The sequence below is a fragment of the Agelaius tricolor genome, unplaced genomic scaffold (assembly GCF_023055355.1).
Source record: "Agelaius tricolor isolate 1412-34295 unplaced genomic scaffold, bAgeTri1.0.p SCAF_10, whole genome shotgun sequence".
Lineage (NCBI taxonomy): Eukaryota > Metazoa > Chordata > Aves > Passeriformes > Icteridae > Agelaius > Agelaius tricolor.
Window position 1 is genome coordinate 26,562,180 of NW_027269270.1, and position 22,949 is coordinate 26,585,128.

The following is a 22,949-nucleotide window of genomic DNA, read 5'->3' on the forward strand; positions in this document are numbered from 1 at the left end:
TCCCAAAAGCCAGGGTTGCAGTGTGGTTCATTATTTTCAGCAAAAAGGCACATGAAGAGTGCGAACACAGACCTTGCCCCTCCAGGTGCACCCAGCACTTACCCAATGCAGGGATTGTTTTGGTATCTTGGCGCCGTGTAGGAGAAAGGAGAAATGTTTTTGTCCACGAAGGAGCCAAAGCCCAGACGGAAGTTGCTGGTGAGCTTCCTCATCTCCTCAGCCAGCTTGGTGCCCAGGTTGCGGATGTTGTCCAGGTCGTCGTTCATGGACAGGGACAGGTCCATCAGGTAGTAGAGGTCCACGGGGTAATCCTCCACCTGCCGCACCTGCACTCGGAACGAGGTCCGGTCACCTGCACGCGCACAAACGGTGGCCACGGTGAGCAGCAAACTCCCAGCACACAGAAAAATCCAGAATGCACTTTTATTTTTCCCCCTGCAGAGCAGAGAGATGGCTTTTCAAAAGAAGAGGGTGAGGGCAGTAAGCTTTTCCCAATACATCCCTTAGGACTAACAGGAAAACAGGTATTGACTTTGGGTCCTCTTAAGCTATGTAGGATATTGGCTGGCAAGAAAAAGACATGGAGTGCTTGTCTCTATTTTAGCTCTTTGGAGGTATCAGAGAGGGTCTTTCCATCTCATCTGAGAGAACATCTAAGGGAGGGACACATGAAAAACACTGTTGCCCAGTGTGCAGTCCAGGGATGTTTCCTTAGAAAACAGGAAAGAAAAGCAGAGTGAACCTTAAATGGATATTTCATGGACTACTGCAACAGGGACCCTGCCCACACTTACTTGAGGATATTCTCAAAGAAAACCAGGAGCAGTCCAAGAAGTTCTGCACAAAAGACAGTAGGAGGTGGAGCAGAAAAAGAGGATCAGAAAAAAATAGCCAGTATGAAGTGAATGCAAGATATCCTCTGAGCTGTGCAGGGAAGTCAAGGTGAAGCAGACACAGAAGAAACACCTTTGAAAAGGAGCTTCCCCCAAAAATGGAGCTAGAGAAATCAGGTCAAAAGGGAAGTGAAAAAGAAAGTTGTTAGGGTCACCCATGGAAGCGCTGAGGCAGAGGTGAAACTTCCTGAAGCCATGAGCACAAGGAAAGGAGCTGACAGGGCTGAGTCACAGGTTGTGCAGATGTGAGGAGAAGCAGAGGAAAGCCTGCCCCTGACCTTCTCCTCTGCCCCACTGGTTTTCAGAGATACCCTCTGGAAGGGGTGCCAGGGAAGGCCACCACAGGCAACACCTACACCTCAGAAAAGCTGAGGTGGCTCCAAAGTGAGCTCAGCTTCACACCAGATGGACCTCGGTGGAGCCAGACAGCAGGTGGCAAAAGTTTGCCTTTCACTTTGCTGAGGGAGGGGTCTAAATAAAACCACAAACCCCAACCTCACAAGCCAGGCTTTGGAGATGCCATGCTCTCAGCTTCCAAATTCGCCCCTTTTCCAGTTTACTGGGGTCTCAGCCCCAGGGAATTGGATCCTTTCAAAACCAAGCTCCCAGTTCTGACCTCTCCCAGCCCTTTGAGGGCAAGGCTGAACTTGGGGCAGTGGCAGGTTCTGCAAAACACTTGTGGCTTCCCCTCTTCTTCCCCAGAAATGGAACTCACATTTTTTAGTATTGTGAAAACATTTCCCTAACTGCTTTATTGTTCTCCTCCTTGTGCACAGCAGCACAGCTGCTCCCACTTACTTCCAGTCCAACAGCAGCAACAGCATCCCAAAACTGCCATGCTGGCAATGCACAGCACAAGGGGCTCTGCAGCCTTGGTGCCAGACCCTGCCTGGCACCTGGGGTCAGGCTGCACCAAGCCAGAGCTCCTCAAACAACAACACCCTCCTTCTCCTTCAGCATTTCCCTGCAATCAGCTGCAGCCCCACCTGGGAAAGGCAGGGCTGCAGGAGGCACCATGTGCAAACACACACATGTAGATAATGCCCAGCTGTAGGAAGCAAGAAGCTCATGCCTTAAATATTCCTCCTTCCTCCTTACCCTCCCCAGCTTTCTTGTCCAGCAGGAGCAGGACAGGGCACAGGGCTGGGATGTGGAGTGCAGCAGGTGCTCCAGGTGGGCCTCACATTATACCTGGCTTGCATTTTGTGGGGGAACAAAGAAGAACACAACTCATGTAGCACAAAAACTGTTAGCACTGATTGCAGCGTAAAAGACTGTGATTGTAAGCTTGACTTTAATTCAGTGTGGCAAAAATGTGTTTAAATCTGGGAAAATTCTTTCCCATGCCCATATTTTTAATTTCTACATATTCTTCCCACTCAAAAAGGGGATGTGTCCTCTGTATTTTGCAATGTTTTCATTTCCAAAAACACTGCTCTTCCTGCCAGAAAGGGTATTTGGGATGCTGTGATCAAACGTGCTTCTCTTAATAGTTACGAATTTATTAGTCCCTGAGAAGCACCAAAACCAACAGGATCCTGTGGCTGGTTCTTCTTTCACTCCTAACTGCACAAACCAATTATGTCAGAGAAAATATCGCTAATGTATGTAAGTGCAAAAGAATTTATTATTCTCTATGGACAGTATTACTTCTAGGGATAATCCAGCCCCCTCCTTCCTCACATACTGTTGCCACCATCCTCTCCTTAGGGCTTTTACTGAAAAGTTGTAAACTCTGAGCTTAATTCAGAAATTTTTCTTGGATACCATCATGCAGAAGCAGCGCAGAAATTGGAAAAAATTATTTTAGTCAATTTAAGGACATAAACTCAACAATCATGCTTATCCAGCTTATTCCTGCTTGGTGAGGCTTATAGCTTGATGAGCAACACAGCTGCATCTATTAATTTTTTAAGTCTGTTTACACTATTGCTATTTCTTTTAACTAGGACACGCTGCTTTATAGCTGGGCTCCAGATTAAAAAGCAATATTATAAAAACTAAATGCTCAATCTAAAAGCTACTCTGTAAGAACATCAATTTAAGGCCTTTGGAGTTTAGCTGAGGACACAGATTTGGGGATGTGACTTCTGCCACAGGATGATGAGATCAAACTGCCTGGGAGGGAACAGCAAACAATTGACAATCCACTCCCTTCTGCTTCTGCTTAGTGGTCTAAGAATAAAAGATCACCATTGCCACAGACCGCCACCGCGTGAATTTGTCTTTGAAACAGGACACCCCTCGTGCCCAAAATTAAATCAACGTCGTCTCCTTTTTGTCTTGGGTTCACAGGGTGAAACCTGTTCTCCCAAACTCAAGGATCAATGGATAATTTAAACTGTGCCTGCTAATGCAAGGGTTTAGGAAGTCATCAGCTTGAAGGTGAAGTGTTGCCCAACGTCAAAAAGAGAAGAAAAATGGGAGATACTATCACAAACATCGAGGTTTGTCCCTCCTCCTGCAATGATTGTGATGCTCTGCAAGAGGAGCACAGGGAGAGGAGTTCACTGTCTCAGAGTGGGAATTGCTGTGGGGGTCCTCAGGATGATTCCTGCAGCTCAGCCCAGACCTGGAGGGTTTCTCCATCACAAAGAACTGAGGATGGCCGTGAGTGTGGTCCCCACAAGGGTGGGCAGAAGCAGCACACCAGCCCTGTGCAGCCCAAGGTTTCCAAAAGCCAGACCCCAGGAGGCCACAGGGAGATGGATCCCCACACCCTGCCACTGATTGGAGCAGTGGACATTGGATGGGCAAAACTGCTGGGGACTAGCAAAGCAGGATTTGCTGAGCACCAGGCACTGTGTGTGGAGGTGGATGCACAGGACATGAGATGAGAAAGCTGAGCCAGCCCTTTCTGTCAGGAATTGCCTCAAGAAACAGCAGTAACAACAACTCCCTTTTGTTCCCTTTTTTAACACAACATTCAGTGGCAGAAGCCATGCATGCAAATGTATGAACAGTGGTGACTGCTCTCAGGTATCTGATTTTAAGGCTTTGAAGAAAATTTTTTTAGATTTAAGGGTCTGACCAATGACAGCTGAGGAAGTTAGTTGAAAAACATGACAATTTCAAACTTACACAGCTAGAACAAAAACTCCTGTAGCAGCTGGCAGGCCCTGGGAGAGCACTGATAGCATAACCACCAGCCCAAACCCCTGTTTTTCTTTAGTAAAACATCAATATTTCTCTTTTCTGTATGCTCATGAGAGCTGTCACAAAACTGTAAGCCTAAGAAACCCACACCAATCGCTTATAATGAATCAAGCTTTTATATTTGCTTCTTATCTTTGCAATAAAGAGCTTTTTTCCCTCCTCAGAAATGTCAGCTGCCAAATTTTTTCAAGAATTCTAAACCCACATTAAAGCCTCCCCCCACCATGCAAAAACTTTTGATAACAAGCATGCTCGCATAGCTTGGATGAGCTGCTCCCTTCTAATTTTTAATTAAAAGGAAGAGATTGAAGAAAAGTGATGGCTCAGGAGAATGAAAGAGAGACCTGGCTCCAGTCCAAGGCCTGAGTCACAAGTTCAAATCTCCATCTTCTGCCTTGATCCCATAGCTCTTTTGCATACTGACAGAAAACAGATATGCGGGTTTGTTTCCAATTTATAGAAGGATCTGCCTCAGTTTAGAGTCATGCCCTGTCAGCTTAGCGGAGGAACCAAAGTTATTTTAACTCCTTCCACACAGTGATTCCATTTTGATGCCGAGCAGGTTCCTCCTAGACACACGCAGGTGTTGAAACCATTTCTGGTAGCAGCTGTGGGTGGGCTTAGACTGACTTTGCCCAACAGCGGTGTCCTCTCATGGAGGACACGTCCCTCAGCCCCAAACCTGTTTGTGACTAAACAGCAAAGTTCAAAGGTATGGAAGGGGCCAGCAGTCACCTGCTTTAGTGGGCTACAAGGCCACAAGCTACAACCTGCTCCTGGCACGTCCTGGCCACCCTTTCTCCCTCCCCCCACACCCCACAGAGCTGCTGGAGGCTCACCAGGACGAAGATTCAAGGCGACCTTCTGAGGTGTGATCTGCGTGACATCCAGGTGGCTCTGGCCAGAGCCCTTGCTGCTCAGGGGGACGTTCCTCACCACGCTGATGCTGCTGCTGGGGTTCTCGATGGCTCCGGCGCAGCCGTTGGCAAGCAGGTTCTGCAGGAAGTCGCACCGGGATGTGATGGACTTTGTGCTGCTGAAATCCTGGGGGGGGAAGAAGTCACAAAAAGGAAGCGGAGGGGAATGCATCAATCCCACAGCAGGGGCTTTGTTTTGACATGCTGGTATCTAACAACTAGGTGATGACAAGGAGAAGCTGGTGTCCTTTGTGGTGACTGTTCTTGGAAGCAGCCTGCACTGAGCCTTGAGCCTTTCAAAGGGATCAACCAAAAAAGGAAGTTCTGTGAGGATTTGAATACTGAGTTTGCTCACAGAGCTCTGAAACAGAAACCTAAGCCTGTGTTTTCAGCCCAGCCGCAGGAGCAGCACCTGTTCCCAGCCCTGGCCACAAGAGAGCAAAGCAAAGCACCTGGTTTGCTGCAGGGACAGCCCATTGCCATCCCTATTATTTTATGCACATGCATCATCTCAAAGGAGCTTTCCAAAAGCCAGAAGAAAGAGCAAGGAGGTGCCACTGAGGGAAGCAGGACAAACCCAACAACCCAGAGAGGGCCAGGTAAAGATGTGAAGCTGAAGACAGGCTTGGTGGCTCCCGCTCCCTGGGTGAGACACGTCCCCACACAAGCACTGTGTGGGGAATAAGGGAGGTGGGAGAAACTTCACAGGAGCTGGTGAAAATGCAGACTGTGCCCACCACAAAGAGTCAGGCACAGGCAGCAAGGTGCAGGCAGAGGCCCCCTCCCAAAGGATGGCCAGGAGTCTCCCAACACCCATCCCAGAGCTCCAGCCCTCGCTGCGAGCCCCGTGCGTGGTGCACAAAGCAGCCTTGTGCAGGGCAGCGCTCAGGAACAGCCGGGAACACAATGCACCCTTTTGCAAGAGCCTGTTTGTTAGAATGCCTTTTTTTTTTCCTCCCCAAAAGTGCTAAAGGGAACATGTCACATGCCCAAAACTTACTGGGTTTTCAACAGTCGATTCCTACTTACTTCTGCACTACAACAATAGAGACAACACTCTTCAGCTCCAGGGCTGAGGGACTAATATGACATGAAATAATGCAGAGAAGATGCTTGCAGCCATGCCAGCCCCTCCTTCAGCTGCTCAGCCAAAACCAGTGTGGGGCAGAATGAACCCCACTTATTGCTGAAACTCCAGCATGGCAGAGGACAGGAGAGACATCAAGGAGGGAGAGGCTCCTGACAGATCCTCATGGGGTGATCTCCAGGGGTCCCTCAAGGACAAGCCTGGATACAGGGCCCTGGGACACAGACAGAGGCTTGCAGCTGCATTTTTCTCACTACAAGGTCCCAATGCTATTTGAAAAATGAGAGATTTGCATTCCAGCATCCAGCAGCAGGGTCCAGCCAAGAAACCGACGACGGCACATCAGATGGATACGAACACAAATTTCTTGGAACGCGCCGTGTAAACAGATGAACTTCCAAAAAAGGAGGACTGGGACTATTTAAATCATCTCCAGCATGACAAAATAAAAATCAGAATCCCTCACAAAACTGAAAACAAGGCCCAGCCTTTCAGAGACACACATTTCAGGCAGCCTTGGAGAAGAGTTTTTCTCAGATGTGGTTTTACCTGAAACCAGCAAAAAGCTGGTGGGGTCCAGGTGCTCCCCTGGGCCTAATCCACCCAGCAACAGGGGGAGATGCTCTCCTGCTCTCCCAGCACCCAGACCACAGCTCCAGCTGAACACCCCTGCCAGCTCATTTCTGCTGCCACCTATTAGAAAGGACACTCCAAAAAAGTGTTGCAAAAAGCAACACAAACAGCCCAGGAGCACAGCTGGGAACTTGTAGTTACTCTCAAGTAACTAACATTGGAGAGAAGCATCCAAATAGGACAATATTTAGGGCTGCTCACATAACCACAGCTTCTATCAGGTGTTCCCAAGCCTTCCCAGGGTCTGCTCCAAAGATTCCAAAGGAAGTCCTGGAGGTCAGGTGTGTAGGAAAGCCCCTACACAACTCTTAGGCTCTTAGGTCAGCAGTACCTTTGCACTCCTCCAGGTTCCCCTTGCTTGATCCAGCAATTTTCTCTAATTTTCTTCTAAAATGGGTCCAGAGAACTTGCCAAAGGGCAGCAATTGCTAACCTGCAGCTCCAATCAAACCCAGCTATTTTCTTGTCCTGTGAAAAGCCATATTACCTGAGGTGGAAGAAAATATCCACCCTCAGGGGTGCAAATGCCTGAGGGGAGGTGGTGCAGCACAGCACCCAGGGGTGCAGGACTGACCCCCTACTTCATCTTGATTTCTTACTCAGGCGAGTAACACTGAGTAGGAGGGTGACAGTAGCCTTGGCAAAGTCCCAGCAATCACCCTGCAAACAAACACCCATAGGTCAAACCCAAAGCCAAAACTGGGGCTACCAGGTACATCCAACCCTAGTGCAAAGTTTTCTGTGACACAGAAAATCAAGGCTCATTGGGGTTCAGTAAAGGGAAAAAGGATGAGCAGACCTGTCTGGACAGGTCCAGACAGCTCCTGAGAAACCACACCAAAAGGCAGCCCTACAGCAGCTCAGACACAGCACACTGGTTCAAACCCCAATTTTCCCCAAGCAGAGAACACCCTGGGGTCAGGGAAGCAATTCAATGTGCCCACACATCTGCCAATCACCTGCCTGCAGGCCTGCTTGGGCAAGAAATGCAGCAGATGCCCCTCACAAGGGGGAACCACCCCAAACTTTGCTTTGTGCCCCAGAGGAACCCTCTGGAAGATGGATCCCCCAGCCCCTGTCAGTCACTCTGGCTGCTCCAGCCCCCTGGTCGGTGCTAACAAGCTCACAAAGGGGAATCTGCACACAGGCAGACAGGATGAATGGAGACAACACTGTGACAATTACATGCTCATCAGTTTGACAGTTTTAAGACAAATTGCTTGGCTTATGCTATAAAAATGGAGAATAGCACTCACTGTATCTAATACCTAATTCCTGACTGGGCATGTCCCTACCATTCAGCCCATCCTGTTCTCTTTTGCTGAAAGTCTCAATAATTTTTTGCTTTAATCAATCCAGTTCTGCATTAATTCTGCCTGAAACATGCCTGCTTTCTCCGTTGAAAAAAGAAAAAAACCACCACAAATAAAAACTTGATATGCTATGCTCCCTTTAGGAACATCCTTGATTTTCTTTCCTCATTCTCTAGGCATACATTTCTGAGATGGAAGAGGATGGGGTAAAAGCACCTGCTGGAAAACAGAGGGTGCCACTGGGGAAATTTCAGTTCACTTACTCAAAAAGGACATTTCAGTTCAATTAATGTGTATCTCTGGTTTCCATCTACACACATAAATACATCCACATAGGTAATGGACAGATGAACACAGTTCATCCACCTAAAAAACACATCCAACAAACAAGAGGAGCCTCTGCACACTGGTACATTGCTTCCCAAAGCAGCAAAAAAGGAAACGTAATGGTGACATTTCCCCCCCACACTGGTACTCCTAAATGCTCTTTTGAAGAGCTTCACCCCCTGCAATCACCCCAGGGAGGTTTAGCACAATTAAAACCCCAACCTTTCTTTCACACCTGCCCTGGCAGCTCAGAGGACAGAACTGAAGCCACTTCCTGAGCTCCCTGTTCTCCCCAGCAAACCCAAAAATCCTGCTCAGCCTGGGCAGCCAGGTGTCACTGCAAAAAATTCCACAAGCATCCTCTGGTCCCACACATGGAAACCAGGCAGCCACAGAGATACAGCAACCCCACAGGCCAGTATGCAGCTTCCAGTCAGAATATTTCACCAGCACCATGTCAGCAATTTCTCATCACTTCCAGCCTCTCCTAGACCCTGCAGGTTCCTCAGCTCCAGCATGGATGGACAGGCTGCAGCAGTCTCCATCACACCAGGAGTCATTCTCCCTCAGAGAGCCCTGCTTCAAGCATGCTCAGGTGATGGTTAAGGCCACATATTCACACTTCCTCTTCTAAGTGCCACTGGAATCACCACCCTTGAGGCCTGCCTTTCAAGGTATTCTTCCACAAACCAACAGAATCGATGCCTGCTCCCAAATTTCCAAGAGCCCAAAGACCTGTGGTTAGCTCAGCAGCCCTGGGAGGCTCTAGGGCTGCTGCACACCAGAAGCTGCTGTCCTCAGCTCGTCCATCATCACCCCTTTGGATGGGAACAGGGATGCTGAGCACAAGCAGGAGTGGAAAGAAGCCCAACCAAGGCAGGGGACGTGATGCACCCTGTACCAACAGGTGAGGAGGTGGCAGTCATAAAGTGAGAGCACCTTGCCTGCTCTGCTCTAAGATCTATCTGTACACATCCCCTTACCCTCACAATTCAGGGCAGTATAAATTCAGGAAACCTTATTCCTCCTGGGAAACTATTGGGATAGAGCTCCCAAAAAAACTGGTATGATGGTACCACCAAGTGATACTATTCCCCAAATATTTCCCCAAAGGAAATACAAGAATGTGTACATATGCAGGAAGATCAATTATACATATAACTATACAATGCAATTATATATATAACTATACAATGTGTATATATATATATATATATAAACCATATAACAGACATCTCTAAACATTCTGATTATACATTATATATACATACATTATATATAGAATTATACATATGCTAATAGACTTCTACTATATATATTTCCTGACAAAAATGTTAATTGTTGCTTGCAAAATTGATAAAAGCTGGCCCAATTTGCTCACAAACCTGTAAAGTAAATGCAAAGGGAGCACAAAATACACACAAATCAGCTGACTGAGGTTCTACCACAACACAGCTGTCATCTGTGGAATACACTCCACTATCTTACCCCTGATATTTAAAGAGCAGCAGAGCTATAAAATTTGACTGGCATATATGCAACCAGGAAACACAGATAGCAAACTGCAGCCAATGGAAAAGCTAAGGAAAACACATTAAGAGCTATCTAATAAATTTAATAAACCTGACTAGGCTGCAGCAGAGGGAAGGGGAATAAGGTGGTGAAATGACTATGAAACGAAAGCAGATATTATAGAGTTTATAATATTGCTTTAAAACTTTCTGAAGTTGAAAAACTCCAGGTATCTTGGAAATCCCATTACCTCACCTGATGATCTCAGCTAAAGAGAAATAATTAGTTTCAAAGAGCACATTCTAAAAAAAACCCAAAAAATACAGAATTAGGATAAGTACTTGCTAACTTTAGCATGTAGCATGTAATAGGAACAGCAGCTTTTGAACACATAGCTCTTGGCACAAAACACCTTGAACTGTGTATTTTTAAATAGCTTCTGCAGGCTAAAGGTCAGGAAGTATTACAGGACTTCCCTGTAAACACCCATCTTCCTCCTTGGCCCCTCCATTCCAGTCAGGAATTTTCTTTTTTTTTTTAGTAACTACCCTGTTTGCATGATAAGAGTCAGGCTGCCAGTCCCATTAGTACAATTAGTGGTCACAGTGACCACCAGATAAACATTTCCACTAGCAGCATTCTGCAGAAAGTTGTCTTTTGATGCCAAGTAAGGAAAAAAAACCATAAAAAAGCACAGGCTATTGGGTACCCATAGCTTAATAGCCAGCGTTCCTGGATCCAGTCTCACCACCACAGATTAGCTGGCTGGAAGAGGAGCTCTTACAGCTGTTTACAAGATGTCTCAGAAGCAAGATCTATTGCTTTACCCTTTCCCTTCTGCACACCAATTGCCTGGCTGGAAAAAACAACCCAAGGAAGCTGAGACGCTGTCAGGCAGCAGCGTGGTGTTTGTAGCATTACAGGGTTTTCCCTGGAGAGCTGCAGCTGTGCTTACCAGTGAAACATCCACTGAAACAGACACAGGGCCTGGGGCACCCCCCGAGACCCCAACCAGAGGGGCTGGAAGCCACCTTCACCCCATCCTCCATCCCAACCCCATCCTCTGCCCTGGAGCTGGCAGCTGCCCCAGGCAGGCCTGGCAGGAGGAGGGAGGGGAACAGCAGAGGGGACAGAGGCTGCATCCTCAGCTCAGCAGCACCAGCTGCAGCTGGAAGTTGAAGTGAGTGCCCAGAAGGGGACAGGGATGGCCACACTAGAGGAATGAGGGCCAGCAGGGAACAGAACAGCATCACCACTGGCCATGCCCATCCAGAGGTTCAAGATCACCTACTGCCCTGGGGTTCTCCCATCCCAAAACTGGCTCCTGACACAGCAGCTGTGCCAGCCTGTTTTTCAGACTTTTCCATGCATCTGAAAGCATCCATACTTCTCTCCTGAATACCTAGGACCTGCACTGAGCAGACAATTGCTTACTATGCATCAAACATTATTAGGGCTTTCACACACCTTGCTCTCTTGAAATTGTAAGTCTGCTTGATAAGACATATATTGGATTATATATATATATATATATATATATATATATATATATATATATATATATACCTAAACTCATGAGCAGCCCCTAGGGAGCAGGGGGAAATATTTGCTCACAAACCAGGAGGTGCAGCTGAATTATGGGTGAGCAGCATCAGCATCAGCACAAGGATGTATTTTCCCTCTGAAGTGCTCAGTTACTCTGTGAAACTCTTGGCACCAATGCCAGAAGAATGGGTAACCCCCCCAAAATGACACAATAGATTCAGAAAGGAGAATTTATCTTTGTTACAGACAAAGAGCCCATGCCAGGCCACACGACAAGGGACACGTAGCAGGACACTGGCCAGGGGCTTGGGGCTTTTTGGGGAGAGAGCTTTGGAGCAAGGCTCCCTGTAACACAGAGCCCATGCAGGGACCCAGCACCCACCAGAAACAAGAAGGTAATTGAAGGGGCAGAAGGACTGAAGGAACAGTGCTGCTCTGTGAGGGTGTGTGGAGGTCAAAGTGGGGTCAGAGACTTATTTCCTATGATGTCAAAGAGCTGAGGAGTCCCATACACCCGAAATACACTCGGCATGGAACATCCTCTGCCCTCACTCACCCCTTGTGGCATGAGTCAGGAAGAGGCAAGGTGAGAAAAGAGCTCCCTTCCAGCACTACAAAAAGCATGAAAGTCAAATGAGATGTGCCCACCTACCTCCTTGGAGCACCAGGCACACTTGGGATGGATGAGGAGACACTCTTCACAGGACGTGGCGCTTCCACTGGTGCACAGATTGAGACCTTCAGCAAGAGAAAACAGTGGGGGCTGAATGGTTATTCCACTCCAAAACAGGGCTTAGGGGGGTTCTGAAACATTCTTAATGCTAAACACACTGTAAATCCAAACAAGAGCAAATAATCTCCCAGGAGCCTAAAAGGCAGGAGAAGCTGTAAATCTCTCTCCACCTGTAAGGAGGTCTTGTTTTCTTTTCCTTCCCTAAGGTAAATGAAAAGGACAGAAACTTGCTTTGGGGTGCTGAGAACCTCTAAAAAATGACTGAATCTGGTGATTTTTCTTTACTCCATTTCAATGGTGTCTGGTTAATCAAAGAGTCCAGCTACTCATATGCCTAATCAAACACCCCCATTGCTGTAGGCAAAACTCAATAACTGTTTGACCACTCTGAAACATGGAGCTGGCTGTCCAAAAGCCCAAGATGCTGACTTTTAAAGACACATCTTTAGGCATATCTTCTCATTTTTTCTAGCTGAATATATGGGGAGGGCCTCTCCCCATAATTTTCATATTAAAGCACTCTTGAAACATACTCATCTCCCCTTCCCACACAGGTGATTCTCACAGTGGACTCATGTTGCAGTACATTACTTTTATTTTACTACAAGAGACATTTCCACAGGATATCCAGGTTAAGCCTTGCAGTGTGTTTGCACTGGCTCTCCCTGCCTGTGATCCCAGCAGGGGCATCAGCCAGGCTGATGCTCTTTTTTCTCCTGGGTTGCTGGTGTCCGGCAGCACAAGGGGTCCCGAGCAGGTTTCACTTACAAAATCCACAATTTGCACTTTGGGCTTTAAAAATGAAGTTGAACCACACAAGTAAAGCCAAAGTAGACATCAATGGTATGGGCTCTGAATGCAGCAGCTTGTTCAAGCATGCCTGTGGCTATGACTGTGCCCTTCCACACCACTGATGGCCCAGCTCCCCCGGGTGCAGCTATTAACTTCCACTGTCAATAAATGATTAAAGAAATCTTCAACCGAGGTTTCAGCACAGAGGCTGCACACTCCAAATGAAATGCCTCAGGCTTGAACTCCCAATCTGCTATTTTTTCCAACCCAAATGTCAATAAAAGCATTGTCAGGCCTCTATTTTCAGCCAGTTGCATCTGCAGATACCAGCGCACCACGCTGCTGCTGGGTGTAATCTGCAGATTCCGCAGAGTTGCCAATAGCTGCTGAAGAGTCCCATGAAGTTTTCTCCTGACCCAAGAACTTTCTGCCACGAGAGCTTTGGAAGAAGAATTTTTGCTGTATCCCATGTGAATATTGCACCAAGAAATGGAAAGCAGTGGCTGCCTGGGTCACTCCATAAGGGGCTGAGCTGTGAGCACAGGAAGCAGTGAATCAAGCTGGACAGCTGGAGGAAAACCTGGCATGCCCTGGACTAAAACAAAAAAGAGGATAAGTATGTCCTGTCAGTCATTGCAGAGGTCTGGCCGTGCCAGAGCCCTGCAGTGACGGGTCTCTGCTGCCCACAAGGTGGTTAATTCTAACCCCAGAGAGCCAAGCCCTGCACTCTCTCTATGGCTCTCATTCAAACAGGCTCCTTGGGCTCATTCATACCAAACAAGAGCCTTCTTAAGAGTGTGGGCTTTTTTTTTCCTTCTGGCTGTTACCACATCCCCAGGCGTTTCATTCCTTTTTTGCATTCAGAAGTTATATTCCAGCTCCTGGACACTACAAGAGCTCAAAACATAAATAAGTTGTATAAAGCAAAATGTAACTTGTTCAACTGAGTTAAAATTTAGACAGCAATTAACACTTGCATTTACAAACCCTACAACATGGCCCAAAGCCTCTCCACGAAAGCTGCTGCTCTGGCAGCTGTGCACAGGGTAACCCAGCTAAAATAATGGGCTTTAACTAGCAAATACTTGCATTCATACCCTGGCTACCCAGGCCTGGCTCTCCCACAGCTTCACTCGCCCATCCGCATGGAAATATTTACCTCCATTCCTGACTGCTGGGTTTTTGAGAGTTTACTTAGTCACAGTAAGAGCTGAATGAAAACCAAGGTCTCCTCCTTCCAGTGCGTGCCATGACCAAAGCAGCCCACACTCCTGTGGCCAGCCATGGGGTGACATTCCTCCTGGTGGCAGCTTTAGAAGTTTCCAAGTATGCTTTTCTTTCCACTCTGTAGCAACACTAAACCATTTCCAGCATTGTTGTGAAAACAGAGCTTTGTGAAGCCCTCCAATTTTAGACTGAAACCTGAGCTTTTTGAGTTGGGAGTTAGAAATGCAGGATTTTCCAGATGCAAGTCTTTGCTGTGCTTGGTTCAGTGCAGTCTTTCCCAAATCCAGCAGAGGAAGGACCTGATGATGCTTATGCCAGTCCAGATCCTTGCAGATGCTGGGGCAAGTCACCCACTGAGACTGGAAGGAACTCAGTCTGCTCTTTGGACTGTGGTACATTTAATGAAACCACTCCTGAAAAATCAACTGAACTTCTCATAACGGGGAAAATTCCATCCAGGGTTTAGCTGGGATTACTCTGGAGGTAAATAATCCATTCCCTGGATTGCTGAGCTGCACTGCCCACATATAGTCCTTCATGCTGATGCCACTGAGTCCTAAGCCCTGCACCCTACTTATTTTGCTCAGTAGTGTCCAGCAAGCACAAAGAGCTGCAGGAGAGCCCAAAAAAGCAGAGGAAGACTGTATCCCACTAGACAGCAGAGATTTTAATACATCAAACTACAGATGCAGAGCAAGATAGGAAACTCTGATGAACAGTACTCATCAAATTTACTCATAAAGATGCTCCAGGCTATCAGACCTCATTTTAAACCTGTTCTGCAAGAAATCCTAGTTTGGGCAGCTCCTCGAACAGAAGCTAATGTACTGGCTTGCTTAGGGAAGACAGATTAAAAAAAAAGTAAAAAAGTGATGCACTTTATACAGCTAAGCATGAAAAAGGAGCATTTTATCCGTGCTTGCAAAAAGCATTTTAAAAGACCCGAGATGGTCTGCTACAATACTGAACCGTCACTTTCATGGATCAGGCACACACAAAAAAAATAAAATTAAGAAAGCTTCTCCTGAGCTTTTGCAATTATGTGCCACAGCACTCTGCAAGATGAGCCTCTTCCTAAGATTACTCATTAAAATATCAAGCACTGAGAATAAGTACTCGAATGGTGGACTTAGGCATTTTGTGGGGTTCCTTCTTATAAGAAAGTTTCCCCAAATGCTCAGAGAGGAGGGAAACCCTATTTCCAGTACTGCTGGAGCAGAATTACAAACTGCACTGCAGTTCTCGTGTGTGTGTGCAAACCGAGAGCATCCCCACGAGGGACAGGGACCTCTCTCTGGGTGCAAATGAGGAACGATACAAGGTGAGAGCGTGGATACCGGTGACCGGCAGGGCACAGCCTGTGTGCGGCTTTCTGCTGCTGCTCCTCATCCCATGGATTATCACACCGCGCTCAGGCAAACATCCCGGGAAGTGCTTACCCTGAACAGAAGTGGCTGCAGCCGCTCCCATTAGGAATATACATAGAGCGAGCTGTATAATAGCAGTTCCGTGCTTTTTAAGGCGAAGGTGCAACACCCCGCGGATGCGGTCCGTGCCCCGCAGCGCTGCCGGAGCGCGGCTCCCCGCCACCCGCAACCGGGGGCAGGCGGGAGGGGGCCGGGGCCGGCGGGGATGCGCGGAGAGCCCCGGCAGCGGCCACCCCGGGCAGGGGACAGCGGGGACAGCGGGGACAGCGGGGACCGCGTCCCGCCGGCTGCGGGCGCACGGCAAAGCGGGCGGCGGGGGAGGCAGCGGGAAGGGAGGCCAGAGGAGCGCGGAGCACAGACGGTAACGGAGAGCACCGAGGCGGGTCTGGGGGCCAAGCCGCCTTCCGGAGCGGCGCTGGCAGGGCCCGGGGCGGCGGGAGCGGAGCGGCCCTTACCTCTGCCGGGCTGCAGCGGGGCGGCCAGGAGGAGGAGGCGCAGGAGGAGGAGCGGGGGGGGCCGGCGGGCGGCGGCGGGGGCCGGCAGCCCCCCTCGGCGGGGCATGGTGCGGCGGCCGGGGCGGCCGGGCTGCCCTTCCCGGCCGGGCCCTCCCCGCCGCCTTTTGTGCGGCCGCGGCGGCGGCGGCGGGAGGAGGAGGCGGGGGCGGCGCCGCGGAGCTGCCCGGGGGCGGCGGGACGGGATGGGACGGGACGGGACGGGATGGGATGGGATGGGGCGGCGTGCGGTGCCGCTGTCCGTGGGTCTCTCCGTGTGTCCGTGGGTCTGTCTGTGCGTGTGTCTGTCCCGCTGGCCAGGGTGCGCTGCCGCCTCCCCGCCCCGCCGCCCCGCGCAGGGAGGCGTAAGGAGCGGGACCCGCGGGCACGGCCGGGCCCACGGACACGGACACGGACACGGACACAGACATGGACACGGACACGGACACGGACACAGACACGGACAGGCTGCCTCTGCTGATGCCCATGTAGGCGCCCGGCCAGGCACGGGCAGACACGCACGGCGTGCGCAGACACACGGACACGGGCAGGAGGAGACAGATGCACCCGCAGGCACACGAGGAATGCGCGCCCTCCTCCCCGCTCGCAGCAGGGCTCGCACTCATTCCCCACGGGTCAGTGCCTGCTCTTACGTGGCGCTTTTCCCGCTTCAGGGATTTTCGCTGTGCAAACAGACTGTGTCCATTTGCTGAAGGGCTCTTTGAGCCACGGCACCCGGGCAGAGCTGCACTCACGGTCTGGCGGCTTCTTGGCACGGTCCACGCCCCCATCGCCTGAGACATCAACACTTCAGATCGAAAGGAAGCACCGATTTGTGATCGTGTATGGGTTGCTGGAGAGCTTTCTGTATTCTGCTTTTAAAATAAATCATAAATCATCCCTAGAGCTGATCATTGGTTTTAAAAGCAGTTTATAGTAACAGGTAACTTACCCATGACCTGCAGACCTTCAGGACACCCTCATGTCTGTTAGATCTCCCCATCAGATTTTGCTTAAAACACATGTTGTGTTGCTGTTCTCAGATAGAAGTGATTAACTGTAATGCCACCTGCCAAAATTCCCCCTTACTTGCATTGATTCCCAAAGCTGCTTTCACAAACCTTGCTGATTTCTTCAACCTCTTCATACCCCCGGGAGAAACCAGGTTTGGGTTTAAAGTGGCTATTTGTTGTTTTAGGAAATACACACCGACAAAAGTTGTTACATTTTAACTGTACCAGGGCTGCTCAATCAAAACAAGTCCTGGTTTGCCCCTAGGAGCATCACAACACCACTGCTTGCCACCAGTGCAAAAACATCACTAAATGCCTCACCAAAACCTCTGCCATGGTAGGAGTGTGGTGTGTGGGACAGGAAGTAACCTACAAGCTGCCCTCGAGCTGTTGGCTGTGCTTGGGGAAAGGGACAGCATCAGCACTCCTTGTAATCCCAAAAAACATAAGATGCATGCTGTCACCCTTTATTAATAATGGCCATGTTGGGACTGACCTGGACGTGCAAGATATGGTATGTAGGGACTTCAAAGCAGGTTGTTCCTCTGTGGAATATTTTATGTTCCTGTGGAAGAAAAAAGAAAAAAAGAAAAAAAAAGAAAAAAGAAAAAAAAGTTAAACGCAGATACTGCACTTGCAAGAGTTAAAGTACCCAATATGAGCATCACTGCCCAGAAAGGCCTTGTGTAAACCTCAAAGTCCCTTCTTGGGTCTTCTGGCCATGCCCAAGTACCCCAAGACCCAACTGCAACTACAACTATCCATGGATAGATGGATAGACTAATTTTTGAGGGCTTTAAACTATTCCTGGCTGCAGGAGCAAGGAGACACTCATCTCTCATCCCTGCATCCCACCATGCTGCCCTGGGAGCAGTGGGTGGAGGAGCAGATGCCCAGGGGCAAGTGGCAAATGAGCAAGGGGGGAAAGGAAAAGCAGGGCCATGGGGTAAAGAAACTACTTGAAGGGAAGGGAACCACCTTCTGAGACTCAGCTGTGGCATCTCAAGGGGCAGAGAAGAGGGCTTGAGGAGGCAAGCAGTACTTTCAGAAGGAATGGATTGCAGCAGAACCAGAGCCAGGCGGGGCATAGGAGCTCCCCAGTCACTGGTTATTTTTAGCTGGGCTCAGCTGAGGCCCAGCTCACTCTTTCTGCAGGCACTGGCACAAGCACCTGGTGCTCGCTGTGCCCAGGCTGCCCTCGTACCACAGCCCCCATGAGAAACCCCCAAGAGAAGGGGGAAGGCCAGGAGCTGCTGCTATGCACTTTTTGAGCAGTAAGACATTGTTGATGCTCAACATCTGCTATCAGTCATCATGTTTTTCAAGCCAAATCCTTCGAAGGTCCTGCAGATTCACAGGTGGTTTATCCTATCCCAGTATAGCACCAGTGACCAACATCACTGTGTGGTGTGTAGAGGAAGGACCCCAGGAGCCAGAGGGGAGGAAGTGCTGTGGCTTCCCTAATGAGAAGAATGGTAACATCCTTCTCTGAAGCTGGTGCTGTGCTCTTGCCCCACATGCAGCAGCAAAAGAGGATGTAACTGCACAAATGGCCAAAGAAGCATCTGTAACACCAAGAGGGGGAACTCATGGTGAACATGAGGTGGGCAGCTCAGTTCCAGGGAAAGAAGGCAGCCTTGTGTCCCTGAGCTTGGCCACCAACCAAGAAATGTGGCATGAGCAGGGGTAATGTGTGACATGAAATGAGATCCACAGAGAAGGTGTTGGTATAAAACCTTCCTGCTTGCAATGTGCCCTGGTTATTTTTCTGGAGTCAAGCATGGGGTGGCAGTAGATGCCCCCAAAAAAGATTTCCTTCATGTATGAAACCAGATAACCCCTTGATTTTCCTCCTGGGATTCCCTTGTTCTGAATAAGGGATTGAGCAAAAAGCTTTTAGTGCCCATGTCTCAACAGGATTATTATGGGCTCAGTAGCAGATGAGTTTGAGGCAGCACCAAGGTTTTGGGAAGAGAACAGAAAAAAGGGCTCTGTCTCCTGAGGATTGTGAAAGGATGACCTACAGCAAAGTCTCCCTTCATCTCCAGGAACAGCCACCACCACAGCCTGGGTCTTTTCTCTCTTGACCATCCTGTCTCCTGTCTACAAAATGCCATTCTTGAGGATCACATAGTCCGTGAGATCCCTGAGGCTCCTTCAAGTGTTTATGTGCCACAGCCCATAAATACTTGCCAAGGCCCTTGGACTTCAGATTTTGGTATCATTGCACAGTTTTTCTGTAGCAGAGAGAGGAAAATCCCTATTTGGAAATGCCTGATCTTTATGTTCATTTTCTTATCACTTACACTTTAACCTCTGGTTAAAGCAGAACGTAAACCCAGGGTATCTGACCTGGGTATGGATTTGAAAGTGATGTAATTATAAGGTGATTCTCTGTCTCTTTTATGATCAGTTAAATAAAATCCTTTATCTAAGATACTTCAGGTGTTCTACAGATAGGTTTTTGTTGTCCTATTTTCCTTGGGGCAGGAAGGGTGGATGAAAGCATCTGAGTCACATCTAGATGTCTGCCATGGCACTAAAGAGGTTCTGATTTTCAGTGGTGATTCCTTCTCTCTGCACCAGTCTGAGCCACTCCCAGGCCCTTGCAAAAGCCACAGCCTGCTTCAGGGTGAAGCTCCACCTCTGCCTTAGTGTTTCACAAAATATAGCCACTCTCCAGCAGCAAAATCCTGGGACATCTCTGACTTTCTCCCACTTCCAGACTCTGTGGCATAAGTTTAGGTTTGCTGCTTCCTAGCAGCTCCAGCTGGAAGAATCATCTGTCGGAATGTAACTCATTACAGCCACATTATTGGGTATACCTCATTCAGCCACCATACTTGCAGTAAGTTCAGGATCCCAGGCACAGCTCTCTAGTGTGCAAGAAAGACCAGCTAAGACATCTGAGATTGCCTGTTTCCAGAAGTCAAATGGCTGGATGGGGAATCCAGGTGCAGCCTGGTTTCATGGTGCACAGCAGGTCCTGAATATCTCTCAGTCCTTTGGTCCAAGCAACTCTCCATGCAACAAAGGATGGCCAAACTGGAATTCAGATGACAAAAAAGTGGACTGATTTATGGTTTTAATGGGAAGGAGTTTTAGGAGAGCTAGGGTCAAACTGGGGTGTAGGATCAGGGATGTGAAATAAAAGGCAAACTCACCTGAACCTTGGAAACCTCCACCGTGTTGCAAACAGTTCTTGTATTAGGAAAACACTTCATTTTCCTTTCCAGGTCCTCACCATGCTGTTTGCTGTTCCTCCTGGCTGTGCCATCATGGGAAAGAGGGGAGCAGAGACACAAGCTGTGGGCACTGTGCAGCTTTGCCATCCCCACGCTGCCTCCTCCCACAAGTGAGCCCACAGCCCAGGCTGCTGGGGCTTTCACTTCCATGGAAAAAGTTTGTCTCCTTCTTTTTCCAAGGAAGCTGTAAAAAAAAATGCAATTCACACAAAATGCTTGTTAGTAATAGGCAAGTACCACATGCCAAAAATTACAATAATAAATTTAATCCTATTTCTATTCTCTGGATAAAGATGCAGCACGTGTTGCTGCTGCCTGCTATAAAAATAGATACTTTTACCATCTAAGGATGGTAAAAATACCTCTGTTCTCAGATACTCAAGAGCAGCACTACTCCCAAACAACTCCTGACCTGCTGAAGAGCAGCATTGCAACACTTCTGGGAAGCAGACAACAGCACCTAAAGTGGTTTTGCCAAGTTTTGACCTTCTAATAGATGAAAAAAGGCAGAGCTCAGAATAAATCTGAGCTAGTCCATGTCTGAAGCTGCTGGGCTGGAAGGTGAGGGAGGTACAAGGGGGAGACTTCCCTCTATGGTACATAAAGCTGAGACAGGGATGATGAAGCCAAACTTGAAGCCAACTTGGCCAAACCTGGCCAAGTTTTGGTGTGCTACAGCCCCTGGAGCAGCTGGGAGGCACTTGGCTGCCTGAGAGGCTGTTACAGGAGGGGTTCACTGATGTGCTGAACTGAAAAGGGTGATGGACATCTCCAGCCATGAGCCATCCCAAAAAATATGCCCCGATTCCCAGAGTTAAGTAACGCTCCATCAGAGGGACAGAAATGCACTCAGCTGGGACACAGGAGAGGGTTAAAAATTAGCAGCTCCATGGAAACCTGTCTGTGTATCTATTAATGGTTAGCCCCAAGGAAAGCGAGCTCATTAAAAGGTTTTGCCTCTGCTGTGCCTTATCCTGCAAGTGCAAAGAGCCAGCCCCATCTTGTGGCCAGGGGTTCTCCTGCTCGGTGGCGGAGAGGAGCGAGAGGGAGGAGGCTGTGACAGCCCCAAGGTCCGTCCTCACCACCCTGCAGGGCGAGTTGAAAAACATTCTGTGTTCCTGCACATCCTGCCCCACATAAACTGGCCCCACTTGGGTTAGCACTCCGGGAGAGCTTCAAAAGCCGGGAGAAAATGCTGGATGCATCTGGCAGGGGGGTTCCTACAAAGGGAGAGCCCGAAGAGATTTCTTTGTATGCCTGCGTGTAGGGGGAGCATCGTTAAATACGATCGAAAATGTCAGCAGGTAGAGCCAACTAGGCTTGGCTCCACTCAAATCTCTGGCAAAATTCCCACTGAATAGACTAAAAGTTCCTGTCTTAAGCACCTTGATGAGCACAGTGCTCTGGAGGTACAAAAGGGTTTCCAAGGAATTCGTCTGGGTCTGTGCAGGTTGGACCTCACAATGCCCTATGCAGCTTTTCAAATCACAGCTGACACCTGGTTATTTAATCACTACCTGAAATAAATCACTGGACTCCGGTTTTTTGCTTATTTTTCTGGCAAGTGGGTTTTGCCCAGCATGAGCTTGCTGCAGAATCTGTTCACACCAATCTTGGAAGGACAAAACAGTTGAGAAATGCTAAAGAGCCTGCAAGGAAAGGCCTTGCTTTGAAAAGAATAATAATGTGCACATGTTGTAACACAAGTGCAGCACAAGCCCTGTTTCAGTTAAAGGAATGATATACAGGCCCAGGTCCACAATTCCTCCCCAGAGACCCCTATTCCCATTAATGTCAGTACAAGTTAGGCACTGAAATACCTGCCTGGACTTGACCCCTGTTTCTCACCAATTTAAACATTCCTCTGCTTGAGAGGGGATTAAGAACCTTAGCACTATAATGACCTCTTGAATTCATTGACTGTTCCAGATATGAAACATTTCTTCTTTTAACTTTTGGCTGATTTACCCTATAAAAGATCTCTGTGGATAAAAAAAAACAACTTGAGAGAAAGCCTTTTTTCTCCCCCCAAAGTCCCATTTATACAGCAGACTTTCTTTCCCCAGCTACATCCAGACATCTACGACTAAAGGAGAGGCAGAGATTCCCTAATCTTAACCAGGCTCATGTCTTTTAGCATGGAACAGGCAGCAGTGCCACCAGTGAGGGTCAAAGGGAGCTCTCTCAGGAGGGCTGGGGGCCTTCCTTGCCCTCCCACCCACCAAGATGTGTTGGATGTTACTGTGGGAAGATGTTAATATCACCTTTGAAAACTGGCTGCCAAACAATGACCAAACAGGGAAACCAGCTGGCTTTCCTCAGAGTGGCACCAGTGGTAATAAAGTTTCAGAACAGGCTAAAAAACCCCACCAAAAACAAACAAACAACCCCCCCCAAACAAAACAAACAAAAAACCCCAAAACTCCACAAACAAACAAACAAAAAAAAACCCCAAACAAACTAAAAAAAGATGCTTGTCTGCCATAGATGCCCACCTAAAGCAATGTTGGATCCCTTCACAGCCCTCTCTGGAGTCCTGAACAACATTTTTTCATTTTTTATTTTTCTCAGTACCCTATTTTCCTTTTCCTTTATCTGACCCTGCAAGTCTCCCAGTTCCCCTGGGGGAATCTCTGCCA

General features: G+C 48.5%; 1 protein-coding gene and 1 long non-coding RNA gene across 2 annotated transcripts in view; one reads left to right on the plus strand and one right to left on the minus strand.

Annotated features, from left to right (window-relative positions):
- Positions 1 to 16,524, minus strand: part of ITGB5 (integrin subunit beta 5) — a 58,327-nt gene extending 41,803 nt beyond the window's left edge. The window contains exons 1-4 of the mRNA XM_071435315.1: positions 16,017 to 16,524; positions 12,035 to 12,120; positions 4,889 to 5,093; positions 103 to 352 (exon numbers count right to left, since the gene is read on the minus strand). Coding sequence (XP_071291416.1) covers positions 103 to 352; positions 4,889 to 5,093; positions 12,035 to 12,120; positions 16,017 to 16,122 — 647 coding nt within the window. The 5' untranslated portion in view covers positions 16,123 to 16,524. The remainder of the gene's footprint in view (positions 1 to 102; positions 353 to 4,888; positions 5,094 to 12,034; positions 12,121 to 16,016) is intronic.
- Positions 15,547 to 16,963, plus strand: LOC139593867 (uncharacterized). Its single transcript, XR_011680412.1, has 2 exons — positions 15,547 to 15,922; positions 16,727 to 16,963. It is a non-coding gene; the product is annotated as an uncharacterized lncRNA (long non-coding RNA).
- Positions 16,964 to 22,949: the final 5,986 nt, after the last annotated feature.